General features: G+C 60.0%; 1 protein-coding gene across 5 annotated transcripts; it reads right to left on the reverse strand.

Moving 5' to 3' along the window:
• Nucleotides 1-264: 264 nt before the first annotated feature.
• KCNC3 (potassium voltage-gated channel subfamily C member 3) lies at nucleotides 265-25,486 on the reverse strand. 5 transcript variants are annotated; one of them, XM_059728220.1, is made up of 6 exons: nucleotides 25,326-25,486; nucleotides 19,152-20,086; nucleotides 9,866-10,802; nucleotides 6,565-6,759; nucleotides 3,343-3,386; nucleotides 467-555 (listed from the first exon to the last, which is right to left on the reverse strand). In XM_059728220.1, the coding sequence occupies exons 2-5, from the start codon at nucleotides 19,770-19,772 to the stop codon at nucleotides 3,364-3,366; spliced, it is 1,776 nt and encodes a 591-aa protein (XP_059584203.1). In that variant the 5' UTR covers nucleotides 19,773-20,086; nucleotides 25,326-25,486; the 3' UTR covers nucleotides 467-555; nucleotides 3,343-3,363. The 5 variants fall into 5 exon arrangements, 3 of the variants coding, with proteins under 3 accessions (XP_059584201.1, XP_059584203.1, XP_059584204.1); XR_009462407.1 differs by lacking the exon at nucleotides 3,343-3,386 and adding an exon at nucleotides 4,519-4,627 and having other exon boundaries at nucleotides 473-555; nucleotides 25,326-25,485; XM_059728221.1 differs by lacking the exon at nucleotides 467-555 and adding an exon at nucleotides 2,272-2,334.
• Nucleotides 25,487-25,512: the final 26 nt, after the last annotated feature.

Below are 25,512 nucleotides of genomic sequence, written 5' to 3' on the forward strand. Positions count from 1 at the left end.
CAGGGTAGAGACAGGGGGTGACTGGGACTCCCAGCCCCTTGCAGTTGCCTTTCCCTAAGTGGGATTTTCAGAGCAATCCCCTGCCCCCCCCCAAATCAAGTCTCCTCCCTCCCAGCAGCAAGTCAGGCTCCTTCCTTAGGGGCCAGAGGGGAGGGGAACCCAGGTGTCCAGCTCCAGGCAGGGTGGGTGAGGGGAGGATCATGGATACTCCAGGAAGTGCAATGCAGCGCATGTCCATCGTAGAGGAGGGTAGCAGGCATTCCCCATGGCCCCCGGCGCATTCTGTTGCCCCAGCGACACCTCCTCTGGTCCTTTCTTCCTTCTTTCCTCCTTGGGTTGTTTTTTTGCATTAAAAAAAGGTGGGTCCGGAGTCCAGGTGGACACTGGGGACCCCTGGCCGGCTCCGCCCAGGCCGCTCCCGCCCCGTGGGGGCAATGGGGGGGGGTGGGTGGGTGAGGGTGGGTGCCGGGGGGGCACGGGGCGAACCATAGGTGCTGGGGGCAGGAGACAGGCTCAGTCCCGCAATGCTGTTCAGGCTCCGGGACTTCTCGTAACCTTTAAGGGGAGGGAGAGAAAGAAGAGTTAATAGGAGGGGGGGATATACCCATGGGGGCAGCTGTGGACCCATGCCCCCCAACCCATGGGAGCCCCCCATCACTGGGCAACCACTTTCCCACAGCTCCAGCCACACTCCCCAAATTCCCTTGTGCCAGTGGCCATCAGTGGGGTGGGAGAAATGGGGGTGGGAGTCAGGTTGGAGGGGTTAGTAGGGGAAGAGGGTGCTGGAAGGGGGATCTCTCTGTCCCTTGGTCTGCTTCCCCCCTGCAAGGCAGACGTATCTCTGCTTTGCAGGTTGGGGTGCCCATTATCCCAGGTCCCCAGTGGAGGGGGATCTGGGGCAAGGGACAGCGAGGCTATGGGAGAGGGTGGTGGCATGCAAGTGGGGCAGGCACCATGCAGGGTATGTAATCAGGCAGTACAGGAAAAGACTGGGGAGAGAAGAATCTAGGAGTGCGGGCCCTGCCATGCCCCTGCTCTCATCCATGAGACTGCCTTCCACACCCAGAGCTGGGGTAGGATCCAGGAGCCCAGTTGCCCAACCCCTACCCAACCCTTTCCTTTCCAGAGCTGGGATAGAACCCAAGCGTCCTAGCTCCCTGCTCCCCACCCCTGCAACAGCCCCCTGTAAAGCCCCTGGCCTGGAGGTGGCAGGCCCCTGGCACTCCCCATGGCTGGGAAAGCCAAGCTCCATGCCGCAGTCTGGGAGCAGGTTGGAGGGGGCAGAAACAAGACTCATGCATCAGAGTGGCATAAGGAGGGCACCGGGGGAGGCATCTCTAGCTGTGCCCACAGTTGGATTTGCCTGTGAGGCAGTGTGCAAATGTGTTTGCACACGTGTCATAAAGTGGCGCACAGCACACATGTGGTGGCTGGTTCTATCATGAGTGTTCCTCAGGGCCCGTGTGTAGTACACAAGGGTACATTCCCCTGGGCCAGCCTGCACACACATGCATGTGCTGGCAGGGTGCCCACATGTGCACCTGTCCCTGTTTGTGGGCAAGCACAGGATCCAGTGGGCACAACACACGTGCTGCCCACTGGACATGTCACCTGTGTACACTTCCTGGAGCATGCCCCCTCTCACAGTACATTCAGTGTAGTCATGGCATGTGCTAGCTCACACCTGCTCTCTGTGGATCCAGTGCCAGTCCACACCTGGGCAGTGGGTGTGGTGCATGGGCAGCTTGTGCCACATGTGTTAGCAGGGCATCACACTAAACCTGGCCCAGTCTCTCCCCCAGGGTGCCATAGGGCAGGGCTGATGCCAGGGGCTTCCTCTCCAGCTCAGACCTGACTCAAGGGACCCTCCTCCAGGAATCCCTTCCCCAGGTTCAAACTCCCCTGCACTTCCTGTCCCAAATTCTGGGCTTCAGCAGCCCTCACACACTCACCCCAGAGGTAGCTGCATCTCAGCACCAGGTGAGATCTATCTATAAGCAGACAACAGACCTGTCCCCACCCCAGAGGCAGCTGCATCTGGATGCTGGGTGAGGGGGTGGTCTCTATATAAACAGACCCCTGACTTGTTCCACCCCAGAGGCAGCTGCATCTTAGCACCCAGGAGAAGGAACCCAGAAGGGCCCACTCTCATGTGCTATGTCCAGTGAGGAGAAACTGTGGTGGTGACCTGCGATGCCTTCCTGCTCTGTCCAGATGCCCCTACCCTCCCTGAGGGACCCCCTCCCCTCTCAGGAAAGGAATCACAGGGGCTAACCTGCCTCCAGGGGGTGCTGGATGTGACCGGCCCAGGGCAGCCTCAGGCAGTTATCAGCGCTGGGGACAGAAACACACACAGACACTGGGTCACGCCACACCCCACAGGACATGGTATGTGAGTGGCTGGCATGTGTGCGGCTGCTTGGCATGCCCACGACCTGGGAACACAATGGGGTGGCAGAGCTCACATGGGGCTTCTGTGCTTCGCTGGTGACCCTTTGGCATGTGTACCTACATGCGTGTGCACAAGCAAAGCTCCACCCTGCTGACCAAGGTGTGTGTGCAATGTGGCTGCCCTCTGCTTCCGTGCCAGTTCCATGTGCATGTCCAGGAGGAACTGCTTCTTTGGCACCAGTGAGTTTTTGGAGAAGGGGGTACATAGTCACCTTGCCTGCACATGTGTGCACATGGATACATTTGCATATACAGATGGAGGAGCAAGGTGCACCTCCCCCCACTGGGTTTACACACCCATGTGTGCACATGGATGAACATACATGTGCTAAGTGCAGGTGGAAGGCATGATCACTGCATGCACACACACATGCCCATGGACCTCAATTGCTTCCAGAGAAATCTACATATGCAAAGCACCCACTGGGCTGGCCCACCCACATAGGCACATTTACATGTGGATGCATGCATGTGCATGTGCAAAGAGGGAGCAGGAGGTGCTGTTGCACACGCACGTGCACATAGGGCTTTGCTGGCACAGGAAGAAACATCAAGAGAAATGGATATCAGATGTGTACAAGTATGTGTGCACCGGCATGCACACACTCTCAGTGCCAGCAGGGATGCCCTGTCTTTGCACATGTAGGTCTGTGCAAAACCTTGTCCCCCGCCACCCAGATAACCCTGAGGTTCCTGGCTGGTTCCAAGGGGGAAGCACTGTGTCCTGGGAGATGGGTTTGGGGGTGGGGAGCAAAGAAGGGGGTGGGGACTGTTGGCACAGGCACCAATACTGACCTGGTCTAGATGGTGGCAGCTGCTGAGGGTCCCGGTGAGGGGGGGAAGGGATGGGGAGGGATGTGGGGGCAGGGAGGAGGGAGGGGTCTTACGTACCTGGTTGCTGTGGTCTGGGCATTACGGGGGGCACTGGGTGAACCCTACAAGACGTATGAAATGGGGCATTAACGGGGCTCAAATAGCAGGGCGGCCCTGCCCAGGTGAATACGAGGGGAGCCTTGTGAGGGACCCCCACCCCCAAACTTCCCTGCCTTTCCCCCTCTCCCCAGGAGAGGGTGGGAGCTTAATCCAGCTGTGCCCTGGTTGTGGGGGTCAGCCCCCCCATCCCACCACAAGCAGTGGGGAGAGCCCCTGTGTCCCTTGTATTATCCTGGTCTTCTCCGGTACTGCAGGGTCCCCACTTCAGCCCCCCAAGTGCCTGAGAGGCCTTTGGGGGAAGCCCCCTGCCCTCCCAGTGCAGGGACCCCGTCGTATTCACCAGCTGGGCCCAGGCCCCGTATTTGTCACAAGATGGAGCCAGGACTGAGCCAAAGCTGCAGGCAGTGCAGAAAGGGGCAGGGGCCCCATGATAAGGGGGAGGACAGTGTTGCAGGATGGGATTTGCAGGATGGAAGGGATGGGGCTAAGTGAGGGGCAGGACCTGAGAGGGCAGTGTCCCAGGCGAGTGGGTGGGATTTGAGTGAAGGAAGGTGGGGTTCTAGGTGTGGGGTGGAGCCTGAGGAAAAGGGTCCCAGGGGAGGGGCAGGGCTTCTGAGATTGAGGGGTGGAGCCTGAGGGATTGACCCCAGGTTAGGGGCAGAGCTTGTATCCCAGATTGGTGAGGTCAAAGGGCACCTTTAAAAGGCCAGTGTCAAGAACCCAGGAGTCCTGACTGCCATTCTACTCCCCTGCTCCCTGACTGCTCTAAACCACTCTCCCCCCATCTCCTTCCAGAGCTGGGGCAGAACCCAGGTCCCTCCTTCCTCCCCGCACACACTCAGACTTGTCCCCAACCCATTAGACCCCAGACCCAGAATAGAGCCCAGGTGTCCTCACACCAGCCAGGCCCAATTTTTATTTATGATCAGGTGCAGAATGTGGGTTGGGGGAAGGTGGGTGTCTTGTGGGGTGGTGGGGGGCAGTGGGGTTGGGGGGGCAGAGGGATGATGGGGCTGAGATGACAGGTGGGGGATGGAGCTGATGGGGTTGCAGTGCAGGGGGATGGGGGCACAGGAGGGTGGAGTGAGGGGTGAGTGCCAGGCAGGGGAGGGGGCGCAGTGGGGGGCTACTCACCCTGTCCCAGCGCGCTCTGGTCCTAGGGCCGGGTCCAGGAGGCAGCGCTGGCGCAGAGGTCATGCAGGCACCGGGGGGGCGGCGTCCATGGGTGGCGAGCGGAGCGCGGCTGGGGGGGGCCCGGGCGGGGTGGGAGGAGGGTATGGGGGGGGGCGAGGGGCATGGATGGAAATGGGAGGGAGATAAACAGACGCTGCGTGAGGAGGAAGCGATGATGGTGGGAGGGGGAGGGACCTACAGTGCAATGCACCCCGCCCTGGCCTTGGCCCTGGCCCTGGCCCTGGCCCTGCGTTGCCCCTGTCCTGGGACCCCCACTACCCTGTCCTCATGGCCCCTGCACTGTGACCCCATTGCTCCCACCCTACTGCACCCGCACTGTGACCCCAGTCCTCACTACCCCTATGGCATCGCTCCACTTCCCCTGGGCTGTGACCCCTATCCTCATTGCCCCTGCACTGCATCCCCATCCTTGCTGCCCCTGCACTGAAATCCTGCTGCCCCTGTACTATGATCCCATTGCCCCTGCACTGTGATCCCACTGCCCTGTCTTCACTGCACTGTGACCTCTACCCCCACTACCCATGCACTGCAACCCTTGCCCCCACTGCCCCTGCATTGTGACTCCACTGTCCTGTACTATGACCCCATTGCCCCACCCTCAGTACCCCTGAACTGTGACCCCTGCCCCACTGCCCTTGCACTGTGACCCCAGTCATCACTGCCCCTGCATTGCAATCCTACTGCCCTGTGCTTTGGCTCCCATCCTCACTGCCCCTGCACTGCAAGTCCCCTGCCCTGCATTATGTGCTATAACCTCACCCCACTGGCCTGACCTCAACTGACTCCACTGTTCCCCTGCCCAGTTCCACCCTTTCCTGTGACCTCACTGCACCCTCCCACACAATGCACCATTTACTGTAGTGTTCACTGCAACCCCCCCACACTTTCACTGCACCCCCCAGCCCTTCACTGCAACCCCTCACTGCCCCCTGGTCCCCATTACTGCCTATGACTCACCTTTGACCTGGCCTTCGGCAGGGAAGGGAAGACAACAGTGGGGGAAGGGGGCTTCACACGCCCCAGTATCCATGCTGCGCCACACCCCCCCCCAGCTGTCCTGGGCATTGCTGGAGCAGGGACATCCCCAAAGAAACAAGCCTCACCTGACCCCGCCCCCCCATCAGCCCCGCAAGCCCCTACCTGAGATCTGGAAGGAAAGACCAGCAGGCCCCTTCCCAGCTCCACCCACCTACCACTGCTCCCCAGCTCAGTCAGGATGGTCCCCTCTGCTGCTCCCAGCAGCTGTGATTGTGTGGGGGGGGTGGGATATGGGGGGGATCAGGCACAAGGAAGTCTCCAGTGGTCCAGCCATGCTGCCTAGGGGAGGTGGGGGGAGGGAGGGGGAGCTACAAGCTGTGGGGCAGTCCTGGGGACTGGATGGGATGGGAGAGAGGTCGGGGGGCATGGAGGAGGGGGGTTCAGTGTTGTTGGAGGACTGCTACTTGGCAGTACTCTCCATCTGGGCTGAGGGGCTAGGGCAGTGGGGAGTCGGTCTTGAATCTAAGGGGCATCTGTCATGGGGAACTTCTACCACCAGCTGCTGGGCAGAGATATTCGGCGGGGAGCAGGTGGCTGTGTGGCTGGAGCTGTGGGGGTTGGGGCTGGCTGGAGGGTGTGGGGGGGAGGCTCCAGGGGACCCAGGGGACCTGACCCCTTTGCAAATGGGGTGTGTGTGAGGGGGCTGCTGGGGAGGTCAGGAGTGGCTGGGGCATGGGGAAGGATGGAAGGGCCAGGGTGTGGCTGTGGGGATGGATAGAGTGGCAGAGGAAGGTGGGTGCCTCTGTGGATGGGGTGGAGGGTTATGCTGTGGGGAGCAGGGGCAGGGACCTTTCTGTGTGTGGGGGCAAGCTGGGGGGCAATGATGGGTGGGGGCAGGTATCTTTGCCAATGTGGTGGATGGGGCCATGGCAGGCGGTGGCGTGTGCAGCTCGGGGATGGGGTGGGCTGTGGCAGCATGGGTGGGGCTGGTGTGGACAGCATGGGTACCTTTGCGGATGTGCCCGTCAGGCGCAGGGCCGTACTCGGCGGCCGACAGCAGGAAGCAGGCACGGTCACGGTTGTAGCGCTCCCGGGCACCCGGCGTGACAGGCGACTTCTCCTCTGGCGATAGGGCCTGGTCAATGGTGGGGCAGTCCTCGTTGGCCAGTGCCGCATTTGCTGCATCCCCATTCTGCTTTGAGTCTGCTGGGTGCCAGGGGCAGAGGGAAGAGAGAGAGAGAGAGAGAGAGAGAGAGAGAGGCTTTCACAGTGAGGAGCCAGGCATCCAGGCCCCCAGCGCCCTGTGTCAGGCCACTAGCCCCCATGCCCCTGCCACAGTGGAGATAGAACCCAGGTGTCTTGTTTCCCTCCCCCTCCCCCCCTCAGTCCCCCCAAAGCACACAAACACACATGCATGCATGCAGACACATGTATACGCACACACACATACACGCACATTAATCCACTAAACTCTACATCCTTGCCACAGCTGAGCTAGAACCTAGGTGTCCAGGCTCCCCCCACCCAGCCACTAAACCTCACTCCCCTGCTAAAACTGAGATACAACCTAGGCATCTGGCCTTCCAGCCCCTTCAGCCCCCCATGCCCTTTACTCTGACCCACTAGAAATCAATCGCCTCTTGGCACTGGGAGAGAACCCAGGTGTCCCAGCTCCCAACTACATCTTCTCCCGATGCTAAGTCACAGCACACACAAAATATGGCCTCACAACAGGTGCTCTCATCCCTGCTCCTACATAGCTACACAATGCAACACAGTGCCCTTGCACCTCCAGGGCTGCCCAGCAGCCCAGCCTCACACCCACACAGGAGGCTACACAACTTTGCTCCCCATTACATAACCACACAACCAGCACCTCCCACAGGGCAGCCAGAACCCAGGTGTATGGGCACCTAGTGCCCCTGAGCATACACAGCTACAGCTCCCCCCCAACACACATACACATCCACAGAACTCTGAACCATAATCCAGCTTCGCTGCCCCCAATAGCTACACACAGCCTCACATACACAGCTACACAACTGCCCTGTCCTGCCACATACACACAGCTATACAACCGCATAGCACTTCTCTGCCATATGCATGTAGGTAGACAAACACACAGGCCTGCGGTGTGACACACACACACACACATCTGCATAACAACTCTGCTCTGCACTGCCTCATATACACAGCTGCACAACTGCCCTGCCCTGCCACACACACACACATACACAATTACATTGTCACACACACACATAGCTACCCAACCACACTGCCCTGCTAAACACACAACTACACAACTGTGCTGCCTTGCACTACCACTCAACTGCCCTATCCTGCCATGCACACACAGCTACACAATGTACTGCCTGGCCTACCCCACCCAGACAGCTAGACAACTGCACTGCTCAGCACTGTTACACGCGCACACACACACACACACACACACACACAGTTGCACAGCCACACATCACTTCCCTGCTGTCCACACACAGCTACACAACTGTACAGCCCTGCACTGCCCCACATGCATGCACTGCCTGGACTGCCCTGCTACACACACAATTACACAACTGTGCTGCCCTGTCCTGCCATACACACACATCCCTACACAAATGCAGTGCCCTGCTGTACCCCCCACACACAACCACACAACTGCCCTGTCCTGCCATCCACACATAGAGCTACATAACCATACTGCCCTACCCTGCCCCCACACAGCTACACAACTGCATAGCCCTGCAGTATCACACACAGCTATAACACTTAATTACCCTGCCCCCCGCCCCCCATACACGCAGCTACATAACTGCCCGGCACTTTCCTGCATTGTCTTTCACACACAACTACACTGCCCTGCCACATGCAGACACAGCTACACAACTACCCTGCACTGTCACACGGACACACACACACTAACAGCTACACAACAGCACTGCCCTGCAACCACAAAGCTGCTCATGCCTGAAGGACATAGCTGCACAATTATGTGTCCCTGCGCAATTCCCACACGCAGCCTGGCCCCCACCTTGAGCTACACAACTGCACAGCCCTGGACCCGCAAAGGGTAACGCAGCTACACCACTGCATTGCTGCGCACCCCCACGGCTGCACAACCCATGAAACGCTGCACCCTGGCACCGCGTTACACCTGTACAACAGGCCCTGCAGGCGCACAAGCACACACTGCTACACAAACCCATGGGCATAGTGCCCTGTGCTACACAACCCTCCTCCCTACACAACCACCACAGCTTGCACAATCCCCACCTTCCCACCCCAAGCACTGACATGTCCAGGTCTGTGGGTGATGGGAATAACATAACATTGCACAGCCTCCCATAGCAACATCTGGCCGGTGCCCCTCACTTCTGACCTGCAGCCCCCCATCCCCTCAGTCCTGCCAGTGCCCCTCACTCCTGCCCCACAGCTGCCTTTGCCCTCCCCCAGTGCCCCTCACTCCTGCCCCACAGCCTCTCTCCTATCACTGGGGCTCTGAGGCATCAGCTGGTGGATTCCTGCCCTGGGCCCAGCTCCCCCTCCCCCCACCAGGGCTCAGTGGGGGATGAGGGACCACCCCATGTACCCCCAGGGTCAGGCTGTCCTGTGGGGCTCTGGAAACTCCCCTTTCCCCATCACAGCAGGACTAGTGGGTCCTGCTGAGGTCCCAAATCTGCCTAATCTAGTGGGTTAGAGCAAGGGACTGGGGGCCAGGATGCCTGGGTTCTTTCCCAGCTCTGGAAAGGGAGTGGGGTCAGTGGGTTGGGGAGGGGAAGCTGGGAGCCAGGACTCCTGTGTTCCCTCTCAACTCTGGGGAAGGATGGGGGTGTGAGGGGTGTGGTATCAGGACTCCTGGGTTCTTCCAGGCTCTTTTGAGGTCTCAGAATGATTCTCTCCACTGGCTTCCCCCCACGTAGGTGGGGAGAAGGGGGCTGAGCTATGGGGAGGGACACTCTGGTGGTCTGAGATTTCCAGGGCGTGAAGGCACCATGGGCACAACAGAACCCCAGGCTGTGGGGGTGGCGGGGTTCAGATGCCCAGGGCTGGTGGAAGGTGGGGAGCCTCATGAAGCTAAGTGAGGTGAGAGCCTTGGGGCTGAGAGTCTGGGTTGGCAGCTGCTCAGGGCAGGAGAAGGCTGGTCAGAGCCTCTTGGCTGGGCTGGGAGCTCTGTACTGTGTTGATGGAGCTGAGCAGGGTGGTTGGGTTGGGGTCTCACAGTGGGGCTGGCAACAGACTGAGACCCACTGGCTGGCTCGGGGCATGGAGTAGGTGCACTAGGGGCTGGGGGAGGAGGTGGGGGCCCTACCTGCCCGGTTGATTTCGATGATCTCCTCCTGGGCCAGGGGGCAAGCATCACCCTGGGTGCTACGATGGGGGCTGGGGGCGGCATCAGGCTTGCAGTAGTTGGGGGAGCCAGGCTGGGGGGCACGTGGGATATGTTTGTTCTTCTTCTTTGGTAGCTTCTGCTTGGCCATGGCAAGGGAGTAGTACATGCCAAAGTTGTTGACAATCACAGGCACGGGCATGGCAATAGTGAGCACCCCAGCCAGGGCACACAGTGCCCCAACCAGCATTCCCGACCATGTCATGGGGTACATGTCGCCATAGCCCAGTGTGGTCATGGTGACCACGGCCCACCAGAAACCGATGGGGATGTTTTTGAAGTAGGTGTGCTTGCTGCCCGTGATGTCGTCAGGGTCGGCTCCAATGCGTTCAGCATAGTAGATCATGGTGGCAAAGATGAGGACCCCCAAGGCCAGGAAGATGATGAGAAGCAGGAACTCATTGGTGCTGGCCCGCAGCGTGTGGCCCAGCACCCGGAGACCCACGAAGTGGCGGGTCAGCTTGAAGATGCGGAGAATACGGACAAAACGCACAACGCGGAGGAAACCCAGAACATCCTTGGCTGCTTTGGAGGACAGGCCACTGAGCCCTACCTCCAGGTAGAAGGGCAGGATGGCCACAAAGTCAATGATGTTGAGGCTGCTCTTGACAAACTCTAGCTTGTCTGGGCAGAAGCTAATTCTCATGAGGAACTCAAAGGTGAACCACACCACGCACATGCCCTCCACGTAGGTGAGGAAGGGCTCTGTCTCCACCTCCACGTCGACCTGTGTGTCTGTCCCGTTAGCCAACACAACCGTCTCCGTCTTGTTGATGATGCGGTTGAAGGCCTCGTGGGTCTCCAGGCAGAACGTGGTGATGGAGATGAGGATGAAGAAGAGCGAGGCAAAGGCCACGTACTGGAGGGTGCCGGGTGGTGGGTGGGTGGTTGTGGGAGGAGAATGTCATGTGTGGGGATGGTGGGACATGGAATGGGGGGGCACATAGACGGTGCAGGGGGAGAGACACAGAGAGAATCATTAGAGAGGGCCCCAGTTGGGAAATCTCAGCCCTGCCCTAGAAGTGGGAAACCCCCTCACCCGGACAAAAAGCCCCTGCCTAATTGCCACCCACTGCCCAAGCCATTGCCCCCTGTGCCCTGGGTACCCTCAGATCAGCACCACTGGCCCCTAGAGACAAAAAGAACCCAGGTGTCTGGGCTCTACCAGTCCCCTCAATCCCATCTGGCATCCAGAGGTCACTGTGGGCAGGGGTGTTGGCACCCATGTGTGTGGGGGCAGGGTGGGAAGGGAGAGAAGGGGGTGGTAACACACCACTGGAACTTCTTTTGACTTTGGACTTGAAGGAGGGGTGTTGGGGTTGGCTCAGGATCAGGCTGTTGGTGATGCGGAGACAGGGGAAGCCAGAGTAGCAGAGTAGGGGACTGTACACAAGCGTTGCACACACATATGCAAATATCCTCTGCAGCAGTGTGTGTGTATACACACATATACACATACATACACACACAGAGCCTGCAAGTGAACGTATGTGCATGCATACACACACACACTCTGCAAGAGAGCACAGACACAGATATGACCCCTGCAAATGCACACATGCACACACTTAGACACACAACCTTTGTAAAAATGTGTGCATACACACACGCAACCTTTGCAATGGTGGGCACACACACATCACCCCTGTAAGTGTACATCCACACACAAATGCAACCTGTACAAGAGCACACACACAAAACCCCTGAAAGTGTGGATACACACAAAATTTTTGCAAGAAGGGGCACACACACACCACTCCTGTGTGTGCGTGCACACACATGCAACCTCTGCAAGAGCACACATAAACACACACACACACACATATACCTTTACAAGAGTGTGCACACCCCCTGTGAGTGCACACACGCATGCAAACACACACACACACACAACCTCTACAAGTGTATACCCATATACTTGCACACACACACAAAACCCCCTGCAAGCATGCATGCACACCGCACACATGGTTCCCTCACACACACTCATATAACACCCCCATAAGTGTGTATACAGAGCCCTACATACCCCGAGAGAGCCTGGGTGCACACGCAGCCCCTCCACATGTGCACATGTACACACACACATACAATCCCCTGCAGGTGTACATGCATGCTGCCCACCCCTGCCCCCCTCCCCATGCAGTCAGGTGTACACACACTGCACCCTGGCCTGGCCAGCTTGGCCCCTCCTCCCTTGCACAGATCCTGTCCCGTCAGCACTTTCCTGCACAGGCACAGATTGGGGTTGCTGCGGCCTCCGGCGCAGTGCGGTGCTGGGAGGGGTGGGGGGTGGGAAGGCACTGCAGGGACACAGGGGAGTAGCGGGGGCAGAGGGGAGGGAGGGATGTGGAAAGGATACTCAGCCAGGGCCGGACAGATGGCCGGACAGATGGATAGAGGGCTAAATACTTCTGCGTTAAGGCAGTCCTGACCCACAGCCCCCCTCATCACTTCTGGGGGCCTGGGATTACTGGAAGGGGGGCATCACTGGGGCAGGTTGCTGTGAAGGGGGTAAAGCCCCCCCCACCAATATAATTCCCAGTGTGGAGGAGGTGGGAAAGGGGCAGCGACCCCAGAGACCCCAGCACAGAATACCAGTAACAAAATGCCCTCCCCACAAAATCAGTACAAACAGCCCCGCTCCATTCAGGAGCTGAGAGGCCAAGTCAGACCACAGAGAACCCAGGAGTCTGGGCTCCTACTGTCTCCCACCATCCTCACAGCCCCCCCCCCAAGAGAACTCAAGCATCCTGGCTTCCAGCCCCCTTCCACCACCCCATCACCTTTGCGGTAACCCACTAGCCCCCCCTCCTCTTCCTGAGCTGGAAGAGAACCTGGGCGTCCTGGCTCCAGGGCTAGTGGAGGAGGGGGGAGGGGTCCAGGGAGAGTGCGGGAGGGCAGAGCCTCCTGTAGCTGGGTCACCCGCAACCAGGTTGCATTGCTGGCAGCAGCAAGAGACTGTGTCCTGCAGCTGGTCAGGGACAAACAGGCCTTCCAGGCAGGGTATGGAGACAATGTGGGGGGCCCGGATGCCTGGGTTCCCCCCCCGAACCAGGGCCTAAGGCTCCAGGGCATCTCCCTGCACCCACTGGGGATGAGCAGTTGAGTGGGTGCAGGGCACTGTGTGCCCCCTTGTGCCAGGGTGCCCCAGTCTGGATTCCAGGCTGGTGCTATGGCCTCTGCAGTGGGGTAGGATGTGTGTGTGTGCGCAGAAGACACTATGTGGATCAATACAGGGGAGGTAATGTAGGGAAACTGGGCACTGCAGGGGAGCAGTTACTGGGGCACTGGGCCACTGCAGTGGGTGCAGCCCTAGACAGGGGACAGGAGACTCCCCTCATCCCCAGTCTGGGGATACCTGTCACCTTAGTGACTGAGGGGGGGCGCTGGGGAGGGAGGAGCACTTTATCTGGGCAGGGGGGTACTTCAAGCAGAATCATGTCCCCAGTCTATGTATCCCCCCCAGCCCCCACTGCAGCCGTGTCCTGGTCCCCCCACCTCCGTCCTTTCCCAGCTGCCCCCTTTGCAACTTTAGCCTTCCTCCCTCTAAACCCCACTGCAGCCTCATCCTTCTAAGGCCAGCACTGCACCCCAGCATCCCAGCACCCCCACTTCATAGCTCCCCCTTCCCATATGCAGGCAGGCGTAGCAATGCAGTCCCCTGCAGAATGAGGATGTGCTGAAAGTGTGTGTGAGCATGTGCTTGCGCGCACACATGTGCCTGGATAATCAGCAGGTTGGGAAGGCACCTGGCAGGGCTTCTTGTCTGCACCTCCCCACCCTCCCCTTGCATGTATGTGTACATGTGTGTGCATATGGCAGAGCAAGAGTGATATCCCATGAAGTAAGAGCCACTCATTTCATGTCTTCACCAAGCCCGTGGAGGACCAGGGGCCTCCTCATCAGGCACAGGGGAAGAAAGCTCACTAAAACATGGAGAAGGGCGTAAGATTTGTATTACCATGCCCTTGAGTGTCTGTATGTGGCTCTGGGGACAAATCTGTGTGTACACAACTATAACACTACATATATATTTAATATATACATGTATGGGTGATTATGCAGGTATGGTTATTGTATGTATTCAGTGTGGTTACACACTCCCACATGCACATATGTGTACATTATACATATGTATACATATACATTCACATACATATGAACTATACGTAATCTCTATGCATAAAGATGTCTGCAGAAATATACCTATCAATATAAATCTTTTTTTTAGGATATAGTTGTGGGCTTATGCAGAAGAAATAAACACAAGTCTCTATACCAGTGTGTCTATTATGCATAACTATAGCTATAAATACTAGAAACATATGCCCAGATAAATGTGTGTAGGAATACATGCAAGTATAGGGAAAATCATATTTTAAGCATATACATGTATTACACACACATATATAGGTAGAAAATGTTCTTTGGGTAAATGCAATATCTTTTATTAAACCAACTCAACTAAAAGATATCAGATTTACCTAAAGAAGATTGTCCACCTATGTCCTTAGACCATCACGGCTACAACCTATACCCCACGCACATATATATACATACACAAATATATATATGTATATATGTGTGTGTGTATATATATATATATATATATATATATATATATATATATATATGTGTGTGTGTGTGTGTGTGTGTGTGTGTCTATGTATATGTATATATGTATAAAGCATATAAGTAGCTGTGTAAATTGTGTGTATAGCGTATAGTGTAAATATAGTAAACTATAGTGTGTAAATATTGCAGCTATATGTATATGTGTGCACACACATTCACACATATATGCTTGTGTATATGTAAACACATCTGTATATTAGAACAATCTATATAAACATACACATAGAAATATGCACATGCACTGAAGGTAGAAATATGTGTGTATGTATCTGCATATACATTTTACATATGTGTACAGATATTACACACCTATATCTGTAGAGGAATTGCTTAGTAGGATAGCAAACAGATACACCCTTGCTTATGTTCATAAATGCTTATACACACAAATATATAAATAGAAATAAATGCGTGTGCATGTGTATAGCAGGAATACTATACATTTATTACATGTACATCTGCATGTACATACTTATGAAAACAATGTACACATGGAAAAACACATATAGCTAGAGATACAAGACTTAAGCCATATCTATATGTGTGTTCACGTGTATATTACATATAGTCATATCTAGACTAATACTATTATATACATCTATATGAACCAGGCAATTATGTATTATCACCTTTATACCTTTACATTGTAATATCATTATTCAATATTTTTTTAAAATCCACAGATGTTTGTATAGGACACACAAGTGTGTGTGTAGATAAGTACGTGTGTGAATGTGGGACTGTACCAAAGTGTGTGTCCTTGGTAGGAATGAGCTCTGTGTGTGTGTGTGTGTGTGTGTGTGTGTGTGTGTGTTTAAACCTGTGTGTCCAGGTCTGTAGGTAGATATTGGAAAGGGAGATAGAAAAAGGTATAGCAATATGGGCAGGAGCATTTCCCGTTTGTGTGAATATTTGCCTGCTCAAACCCCAGGGTGTTGTGGGGGTGGTTCTCAAGGAGCTTATTGGGCAGTTATGTACTAGAAACAGAAACATGTATGCATGGGCATGAGCACACACATGGGGGCACATATGTGCTCACTCTGTATGTGGGCATAAAAGTGGCTGGATGCCTGGGAGCTTCTGATATTTAACAGCTGAGTCCAAGGGCATCACAATAGAGGTATCCTGTAACTCGCAGTCAGTCCAGCCACCCCCTGCAGCCAGCCATACACCCCCGCATCCACCCACTTCAGCCAGCTACACACCCCTGCACTCCTATACCCCCTCCAACTAACCCCACAATCCTGTACCCCCATACCCCTCCAGCCAACCATACATCCCTGCATCCTTCAGCCAGGCACACACTGATACCCAGCCCCCCTCCCACACATGCTCCCACACTGGCACTGCCCTCCTTTCCCAGTCACTACCAGTGCAGTGAGAGGCTACTCTCAAGTCCAGCTGGGTGCCCCAGGGAACCACTGATTTGGGGTGGGGGGGACCCTCCTGCTCCCGGGCTCAACCAGCAGCTCCCAGGTGAGGGGAGGGGAGAAGGCTGGGAAGAATTCAGGGGACGCAGGGGCAGGGGCCAGGCCAGGCCAGGCTGGGATGCGGGAGAGGGTCTGGGGTGTGGGGTGGTGGTGGCAGGACCACGGCAGACTGCAGTGCGGTTCCCCCCTCCCCCGACCTGCTCAGCTCTGCTGCGGTACTGTCCAGCCTGGAGCTACCTGTCCTCTGAGCCCCTCTGAGCCCTGGGGGTCGGGGGCGTGGGGGACCTGGGCAGGGTGGGGAGGTCCCTGGTCCTGTCCTGCCACTACCCCCCCGGGTGCCCCCTACAGACCTTGCTCCCCCGTGCAGATACCAGCCCAATCCCCATGACAGGGATATCCAGGTCCCCCTGCCTGTGTCTCCCCCCTCCCCAGCTCATGTCCTCCCGTGCCCCTGTATCCCCTCCCTCGCTGGCGGTAACCTTTCCTGCCACCCCTTGCACATGCAGCCCTTGCAGTTTGCATGGATCTTTCCTTGCCCCCCCACCCGCAGCCTGATGCCCCAGTGCTGGCCTGGCACCAGCCCCAAGCTTCTCCCACTGCCCCTCAGCCCATTCCCTCTTACACGCTCGGGCTGACCTTGCAGCCCCTGACCTTGCACCAGCCCTGTGCACGCTCACCTTGCACCATTCGAGTGCGATCCATGCAGGGGAGGGGGGAGTTCTCTGCCCTGCTTGGTCTGAGCACCCACCTTCTCCTGCCAGACCCCCTTTCCCTCTCCTATCTGATCCCCCCCCCCAACCTCTGCCCGGTGCTCCCTCCTGCTCTGCCTAGGGCCCCCTTGTTTCTACCCTGTGCAAGGGTCTTGCTGCCCCCACCTTCTTCCTAGCCCATTTCTCCTTTTTTTCCTCCTCAGGTTCCCCCCATTTCTAGTCTCCCCATTTGAGGCTCAGTCCCACTCTGCCTGCTGCTCTATATACCTTCGCCCCTCCACCCCTCCACCCTCGGACTCTACCAGGACCCGGTGGCTGGTGCTGGTCCCCCAACCCCCACATTCCTCCCCACCCCCCATATGGTGCCCGGTGCTGGTCACTCAGCACCCCAATCTCCCCCTCCCCTCACTCCCGCTGCCTGGCACTGCACCCCCAGTGCCTCCCGATCTCCCCCCTGCCCCTCGTGTCTGGTGCTGCGCCCCCAATCCTTCTTCCTTCCTGTCCTCTCCAGTGTCTGCTGCTGCACCCCCAGTGCCCCCAATCTCCTCCCCGGTGCACAGCACTGCCCCCCAGGTGCTCCCTGATGCTGACCCCTCCCCTCATGCCCTGCACTGATCACTGAACCCAAAATCTCTCTCCATCGGTCCCCGGGGCTGCACCTCCAATGTCCCCTGATCCCCCCCTCTCCCTGGTACCCAGCACTGCTCACTCAGCCCCCAATCTTTCCTCCCTGGTGTCTGGTGCTGCACCCCTGATTCCCCCCCCCTTCTGATCTCCTCTTCCCCCTTCTATCCCCAATGCCTGGCACTGCCGCCCCCCCCCCCAATCATTCCCCCCGGATCTCCCCTCCCTATCTCCTCTCCCTCGTGCCAGCGCTACACCTCCAGTGCCCCCATGCCCCCGGTCTCTCTGGTGTCCTCTGGGGTAGTGGCCCCTCTGATCTCCTCTTCCTGGTGCCCGGCACTGCACATGGCACCCCCCCTTCCCCTCTCCACCCCCCTCCTCCTCTTCACCCTGGTGCTCAGCACTAATCATCTGCCCTGCGCTGCACCCCCAATACCCCCTGTTCCCCCCATGCTTCCCAGTGGCCCGCGCTTCTCACTCAGGCCCCTGATATTCCTCCCCAGCGGTCGACACTGGTCACAGCCCCTGTATCATCCTTCCTGGTGCTCAGCGTTGGTCACTCAGCCCCACATTTCCCCTCATTGGTGCTTGGCGCTGCACCCCTGATACCCCCCATACTCATCTCTCCCCTTACCCTGCTCTCCCCAGTGCTACTCACTTAGGCCTCCCATCTCCCTCCCTGGTGCTTGGCACTGGTTACAGCCCTCCCCCCCCCCCCCCAATCTCTCCCCTCTGGTGCCCGGTGCTCCACCCTGCATGCCCTCCTCCCTCCCCAGTGCCTGGCGCTGCATCCCCAGCACCCCTTCCTCTGTCCTGATCTCCCCCCACGCCCCCGCTTTCCCCGGTGCCCTCTGGGGCAGTGGCCCCTCTGATCTCCTCTCCCTGGTGCTCAGCACTGCACACCGGACTCCTCACTTCCCTTCCCTCCCCTCCCCCCCCCCTTCACCCTTGTGTTTGGCACTAGTCATTCAGCCCCATATTTCCCCCCATTGGTGTTCGGCACTGCACCCCCAATCCTTCCTCCCCTCCTCTCCTGGGTGCCCGTCACTACACCCCTGTATCCCTCCCTCCATCCTGATCCCTTTCTGCTGCTCTTCCCGGTGCCCTCTGGGGCAGTGGCCCCTCTGATTTGTCCTCTGTGCCTGGCACTGCATCCTCCATCTACCCCTCCTCTCCCTCCTGATCTCTCCCCCCACCCCCTCCTCTTCTCCCCAGTGCTCAGCCCTGGCTACTCAGCCCCCCATTTCCCCCCATCGGTGCCTAGTGCTGCACCCTCTACCAATCCCCCCCCCGCCTGCCCCCCCCCACTCTCCCCAGTGCCCAGAGCTGGTTCCAGCCTCTGGATCATCCTCCCTGGTGCTCAGCGTGGGTCAAAGCCCCCCATTTCCCCTCAACGGTGCCCAGCGCTGCACCCCTGACCAATGCCCCCATCCCCTCCTCCTCTCCCGGGTGCCTGGGACTGTAGCCCCCAGTACTCCTCCCTCCATCCTGATCTCTCCTCTCCCAGTGCCTGGCGCTTCACTCCTAGTATCTTGATCTCCCTCCTCGCTCTCCCCAGTGCCCGGCACGGGTCATAGCCCCCGGATCATCCTCCCAGGTGCTTGGCACTGGTCACTCAGCCTCCCATTTCCCCCCCTACTGGTGTCCGGCACTGCACACCTGACCTCCCCACCCCATCCCTCTCCACGGTGCCTGGCGCTGCACCCCCAGTATCCTGACCTCTCCTCTGCTCTCCGCGGCGCCCGGCGCTGCACCCTGGACCCACCTCCCCGCCCTCCCAGTGCCCGGCGCCGCTGGCTCGCTCACCCTGGCCATCTTGGATGAGTAGGGGTCCTCGAAGAGCGCCCACACCTTGGGCTGCCAGCGGCGCCACCAGCCCAGCTTACGCCCGTCCTCCTGCAGGCAGAGCCGCTTGAGGTCGGCCGCCTCGTCGTCGTCGCCGCCGCCGCCGTTGCCGCTCGCGCCGTCGGGGGTCTCGAAGGAGTCAAGCGCCTCCTCGGCGTCGCGGTGCTGCCGGTAGTTCATCCAGCAGCAGGCCTCCACGTCCGTCTCGTCGATGCCCCAGAAGGCGAGCTCCTCCTCGAAGAGCGGCCCGCACACGTCGGCGGGGCAGTGCAGCTTGCCCGTGCGGTAATAGTTGAGCACGTAGGCGAAGACCCCCGGGTGCCGGTCGAAGAAGAACTCGTCGGCTTTGGGGTCGTAGTCGAAGTTGCTGCAGGCGTCGGGCTCGGCCAGCCAGGCCAGGCGGGTGCCGGGCAGGGTCTGCAGGGTACTGCGGTAGGTCTCATGCCGCACGCCGCCCACGTTGATCACGATCCGCTCCGCGTCCTCCTGCCGCCCCATGGCCCCCCCCGGGCATGACTTGGACGGCGCCTGGCTGGCCGACTTGCGCCCGCGGAAGGAGGACACGCACACTGAGCTGAGCATCGGGGAGGGGGGCGGGGGGTTGCGGCCGGGGGGGGGGCCGCTGCTGCTGCCCGCGGCCGGCCGAGGGGAGGCAGGGCGGGGGGCGGGGCCGGCCCCCCCCCCAACGCCGCCGCCGCCACTGCCTAGGGGAGGGAGGGGGGGGAGGCGGGGAGGGGAAGGCTGGGGCGGGCGGGGGGAGGCGTCAAATCGTAGCGAGCCCTGGGGGAGACGTCATCAAGGAGAAAGGAGGGGGGGGATGCGGGAGGTGAGGGGGGAAAGGGAGATGGGTGCCCACCCCTGGTGGTGGGAGAGGGGAGAGAAAGGGGCGGGGGAGGCTGCGGGAGAGAGAGAGAGAGAGGGGGGGGGCAGGTCAGTGCGGACCGCCCCCTTCCCCCCGCCCCCCCAGCAGCCTGCAGGTCCTTGCTGGAGTGAGACCCGTTTGTTGGGGCTCAATCACCCCCTCCATCATCCCCCGTCTGCTCTATTGCAGCTCTTTACCGTTCCCCACCTCTGCTCCATTGCTCCCCTCCATCATTCCCCCCGTCTGCTCTATTGCTCCCCACTATCATCCCCCCTTTCAGCTCCATCGCTCCCTCCATCATCCCCCCCGTCTGCTCTATTGCTGCTCTTCACCCCGCGTCAGCTTCATCGCCCCCCTCCATCCCTCGTCTGCTCCATCGCTTCCCTCCATCATCCCCCCAATCTGTTTCACTGATCCCCGTCACCACCCCCCATCGGCTCCATCACCCCTTCCATCATCCCCTCTCCCTTTCACCACCCTCCCTCCAAGCCCCACATCCACCCCCCCCCCGTTACCCCCCAGCACTCGCATCCGCCATTCCTTCTTTGCCCCTTTCCCGCTCCCTTCATCCCTGCACTCCTCCTCCGGCCCTTCATGCTGTCTTTCTCTTTCCAGAGCTGGATCGATGACCCCCCAACACAGCCCCCTCCCAGCACTTCGTGCCCCCCCCACTCCTGCTTCCCTCCCCTGGGCCGGGGTCTGTGATGCCATGGAGTGGGGAGCGCTGTGCTGGGCCTGGGAGAGGGATTCTGAGCCGCTGTACCCCCCCGCTTTCTTGGGGTCTGGCTGGGGGGCAGCCTGATCTACCGCAGCACCCCCTTCCCCTTTGGCTCTGGCTCAGAGGGCTTTGCTGTGACCTTGTGGGGGGGGGGCGGGGGGAGTTCAGGCCAATCTACTTCCCCCGCAACTTCTGCTGCAACCCGGCTGCGGGTCCATCCCCCCCACCGCGTCCTTCCCAGGACTCTTGTGTAACTGCGACCCCCCCGCCAGGAGCTGGGAGCTGGGCTCCAGGACACGGATGGGACCCCCCCCCCGCCTTCCCATGCAGGGACCCCCGACCTGGGGCGAAATACCTTCCCCCAGGTAAGTGCTCCCCTCTGTCCAGGGGCAAAGTTCCCCCAGGTGCCCTCCCCCCCGACGCAGGCTCCCTCCCCTCTGGTACCCTCCTGGTGCAGGATCTGTTTCCTCCCCCAAGGTGCTCTCCCTGCAGGCGACCCCCCCTCCCCAGTGCAGGCTCCTCCCCACGTGACCCCCCTCTGCATCCTGGCCCCCCAGGTGCCCTCCCCCGGTGCAGGCTCCCTTCCACCCCGCAGGCTCTCTCCCCCTCAGGTGACCTCCCCTTGGTGCAGATTCCCCTCCTGTGACCCTCCCTGTGCCCCCCCCCCACAGTGCAGCCTCGCTCCCCCCCGCAAGGGGCTGCCCCAGTGCTGGGTCCCTTCCCTCCAAATCCCCCGCTGAGGGCTCCCCACCTCCAGGTGACCCTCTTGCTGCAGACCCCCATCTAGGCTCCCTCCGTCTTGTGGCCCCCCGGCAGCATCTCTCCCCCCAGGCACCCTCCTGCAGGCCCCTTTCCTATGCCCCATTGCAGCTTCCCGGCCTCCTAGGTCCCCACTTTGCAGCCTCCAGGGCGGGCTCCTTCTCCCCCCCCACCCCGTGACCCCCACTGCAGCCCCTCTCACTTCCACTGAGATTACCCCCGATACAGGTTCCTGCCCCCGCAGGTGCCCTTCCTGCAGGCTCCCTTCCCCCGTGACCTCCCCTAGTATAGACTCTTCCCCCCACATTGCCCCCCTGCAGGCTCCCTCCCCATGGTGCAGATTCCCCTCCTCCCCTCTCTCTCCTCCCCCATTGCCCCCCTGCAGTCTCCCTCCCCCCCAAATGACCCTCTTGCTGCAGGCTTCCCCCCCATTACCCCCCCCCCCGCTTGATGCAGACTCCCCTCCCCCCACGGTAAGCCCTCCCCCACCCAACGTTGCATGTCCTGGTGAAAGCTCCCCTCCCTCCCAGGTTACCCCCGCCCCAGTGCAAGCTCCCCTCCACCCCCAGGTGCATTTTTCCCATTGGTGCAGCGCCCCTTCGGGCCCGCCCCCTCCGCTCAAGCTCCGCCCCCTCCAGTGCAACCCCCCCGGGCTGCACCAGCGGGGCCCGGCGCGCAGGTGAGTTACAGCAGTGGACAGCGCCTGGAGGGTGGGGGGCTGGGGGTAGAAGGGGGAGCTGGGGTGGGAGTTCCGGGTCGGGGTACAGGGCTGGGTGCACAGGGGAGAAGGAGACCACGAGAGGGGAGTGGCAGCATCAGCACCACAGAGCGCCGGGAGGGAGCGCAGGTGAGTGCTCCCCGCTGCGCCAGGGTGGGTGTCCTGAGATGCGGGGATCCGGAGTAGGGGAAGGGGGGGAAGTACAGGGTCCTGGGGTGGGAAGGGACTGGGGGCGCGGGGGAGGCCAGAGATCGGGGAGGGGTCCTGAGGGGCACAGGGTCCTGAAATGGGGGTAGGTGCCGAGGTCTCAGGCTGGGGGGAGTATGGGGAGGGCCCCTAGCTGGGTTAGAGGGGACGTGAGGGGTCCCTGGGCTGGGGGAGTGGGGTATATGCGGGGGTCTCTAGGCAGAGAAGGGAGGGCTATGTGCGGGGGTTCCTAGGTGGCTGGGGGGGAGCATGTGCAGGTTTTCTGGCGTCGGGGAGGGTGTATATGCAGGGGTCCTGGGGTGAAGGGGTTGGAGGTACGTGCAGATGGGGGAGTTATATGTGGGGGCCCCTAGGAAGGGCAAGGGGGGTTATGTGTGGGGGTCTGGTGGTGGAGAAGGGGAGGGGATAGGCGCAGGGTCCCAGGGTGTGTGTGTGTTGGGGGGGAGGGGGATTATGCGGGGGTCCCTAGCTGGGGAAGTGGGTATGTGCGGAAGCTCCTAAGTGGGAGAGGGGGAGGTATGTGGGTCTGGGGGTAGTTGGGGGGAAATACGTGTGAGGGGTCTGAGGTAGGGGAAAGGAGGGTTTGTGGAGGGTTCCTTGGGTACAGAAGGGGGTTGAGGGGGCAGGGCTAGGTGGGGAAGTGGGGTAGGTGCGGGTTTCTTGGGTGGGGAAGGGGGAGGTAGGTGCGGGTGACCCGAGGCAGGGGAGGGGGACCCTGGGCGAGGAAGGGGTGGGTTGCAGGGTGAATGGCGGGGCATAGGGCTGGCTGTATGGGGGGTAGGGAAGGGGAGGTAGATGCGAGAACCCTGTAGTGTGAGGACAGGGGCTTGGGATCCCGAGGTGAGGGCAGATCTTGGCGCTGGACATGGGGGGAAGCTCAGGGCTAGGGGGTTAGAGGTGGAGGTCGGGGAGGTCCTTTGAGTGGCTGAGAGCTCAGGGCTGGTGTGGGGTTGTGGGGGGGGGTGTGTGCCGTGTTTGCGTGTGAGAGCCTGTGTGGACCACTGGTGCCCACTGCTTGTGCCCCCGAGCCCGAGGTGCAAGTGCAATGCTCCGCGCATCTCTTCTTGTGCAGCCTGTGATGTCTGCAGTCAGGTGCGTGCATCATATGCCCTAGCCGGTGTGCAGCACTGAGTGTGAGTGAGTGTGCGTGTGTGCCTGGGATGTGTGCAGGGGCCAGGGTGTGCAGGCCTCTCTGTGCAGTGCCTTGTGGATGCAGTATATGTGTGTGCGCGTGTGTGTGTAGGGGTGGAGGGATGAGTGGGGCTGTGGGGCTGAAGAGAAGTAGGGCGGACTGGCTGGAAGGATGAAGGGAGGGAGGGAAGGAGAGATGGATGCGGTGCTGAGCAGAGAGAGGCAGGGATGGATGCAGAGCCAGGGGAAGAGGCGGAGGAATGGGCAGAAGGACAGAGGGATGCGGGGATGGAAGGAGGAGTTCATTAGGGGCCCTAGTGCCTGGTGTGTGTGTGTGTGTGTGTGTGTGTGTGTACACGCACAGGATCCAGCGCATTGTCACGGGGGAGTGAGAAGGTGTTGCGGGGGGGGGGTCTGTAATATCCAGTGCATGTGTCTGTAACACCCACTGCTTTGTCGTTGTGGTCACTTGTGTGTTGCAGGGTGGGGGTCAACTGTGCTCCCTGTGTGTCACCGAGTCCTGCTTGTGCCTAAAAGCAAACAGCCCGGACGCTGGAGACGCACAAGACTGATGCTCCCCACAGCATCCCCCCCCAATGCACCTCACTGCACAACACACTGCATCCTGCACCCCATTGCAGCCCTACTGCACCCATGACACTGCACTGCACCCATTGCAGCCCCACTGCACCCTGCACCCCACTGCACCCTCACTGAACACTGCAACCCATTGCACTCCCACTGAAACTACATCCACTGCACCTCCATTGCACCTTGCACCTCATTGCACCCCCACTGTACCATTGCACCCCCACTGAACACTGCACCCCATTCCACACCACTGCAAACTACACCCATTGCACCTTGAACCTTATTGCACCCATACTGCACCTTGCACACCCCCACTGGACGCTGCATACTACACCCCCCCAGTGCCCGCCGCCCCCGCTGGTCTCTGCACACATGCACGGGGGGGGGGGGGGGCGCCTCACACGCACCACTGGCCACTGCACACACATGCACACACGCCCCCTGCTGGTTGTTGCAAGCAGGCTCGCTCCAATGTGACACCCCGTTGGACCGCACGCACGCACACACACACACACACCCCTACAGCAGTGTCCGCTGCACACGCGCAAACACATACACACCTCTGGACGCTGCCCCCCCAGCAATCCGCACCTGCTCACGCTCTCTGCGCTCCCTCCCACCCCAGCATGGCTGACACCACAGGGCATGGGGGGGGGGGGGGTGGAGGTTCAGTGCAGCGCCCCAGGATCGGGACCCCCCAGTGCCTGGGCAGCAGGACCCTGCTCCAGCAGAGACGACCGCAGCTCTGCGCAGCCCCTGCCCCGCCGACCCTGCGCCCCACTGCACCCTGCGCCCTCCTGCCTTGTATTCCTCTCTCCCTCCCTCCTTCCATCCCTCTGCGTTCCTCCTTCCTTCCACCACCCCGCCGGCCACTCTTCCGCCCCTTCTTCCTTCCCTGCCTACATCCCTCCATCCTTCTCTTCCTCCCTCCATCCCTCTTTCTAGCCACCCATTCACCCATCCCTCCTTGTATCCCTCCTTCCATCCATCCCCCGCTCTCTCCATCTCTCCATCTCTGCCGCCAGCTCCACGTCCGTCCCTCCTTCCCATTCTCCCATCCCTCCCTTCATTCCTCCGCCTCTCCATCCCCGCAGCCCGCCCGACGATCCTCCAGCCACCCCCCCCCCCCCCCCCGGGGGAGACACTCACTTGCAAGCGAGCCCCTCGCCCGCAGCCGCTGGGGAGCGAAGCGCTCGGCGGTGCCGGGGGCGCTGCCTGGGGCGGTGCGGGCGCGGGGGGGCGCTGGGGCGGGCCGCCCCCGCCGGTGCTGCCTGCGGCTGGGGCCGGTGCTGGCTGCTCCCCCCGGGCTGCGCTGCCGCCGCTGCGGCCCGCGATG

The sequence above is a fragment of the Alligator mississippiensis genome, chromosome 5 (genome assembly GCF_030867095.1).
Source record: "Alligator mississippiensis isolate rAllMis1 chromosome 5, rAllMis1, whole genome shotgun sequence".
Classification (NCBI taxonomy): Eukaryota; Metazoa; Chordata; order Crocodylia; family Alligatoridae; genus Alligator; species Alligator mississippiensis.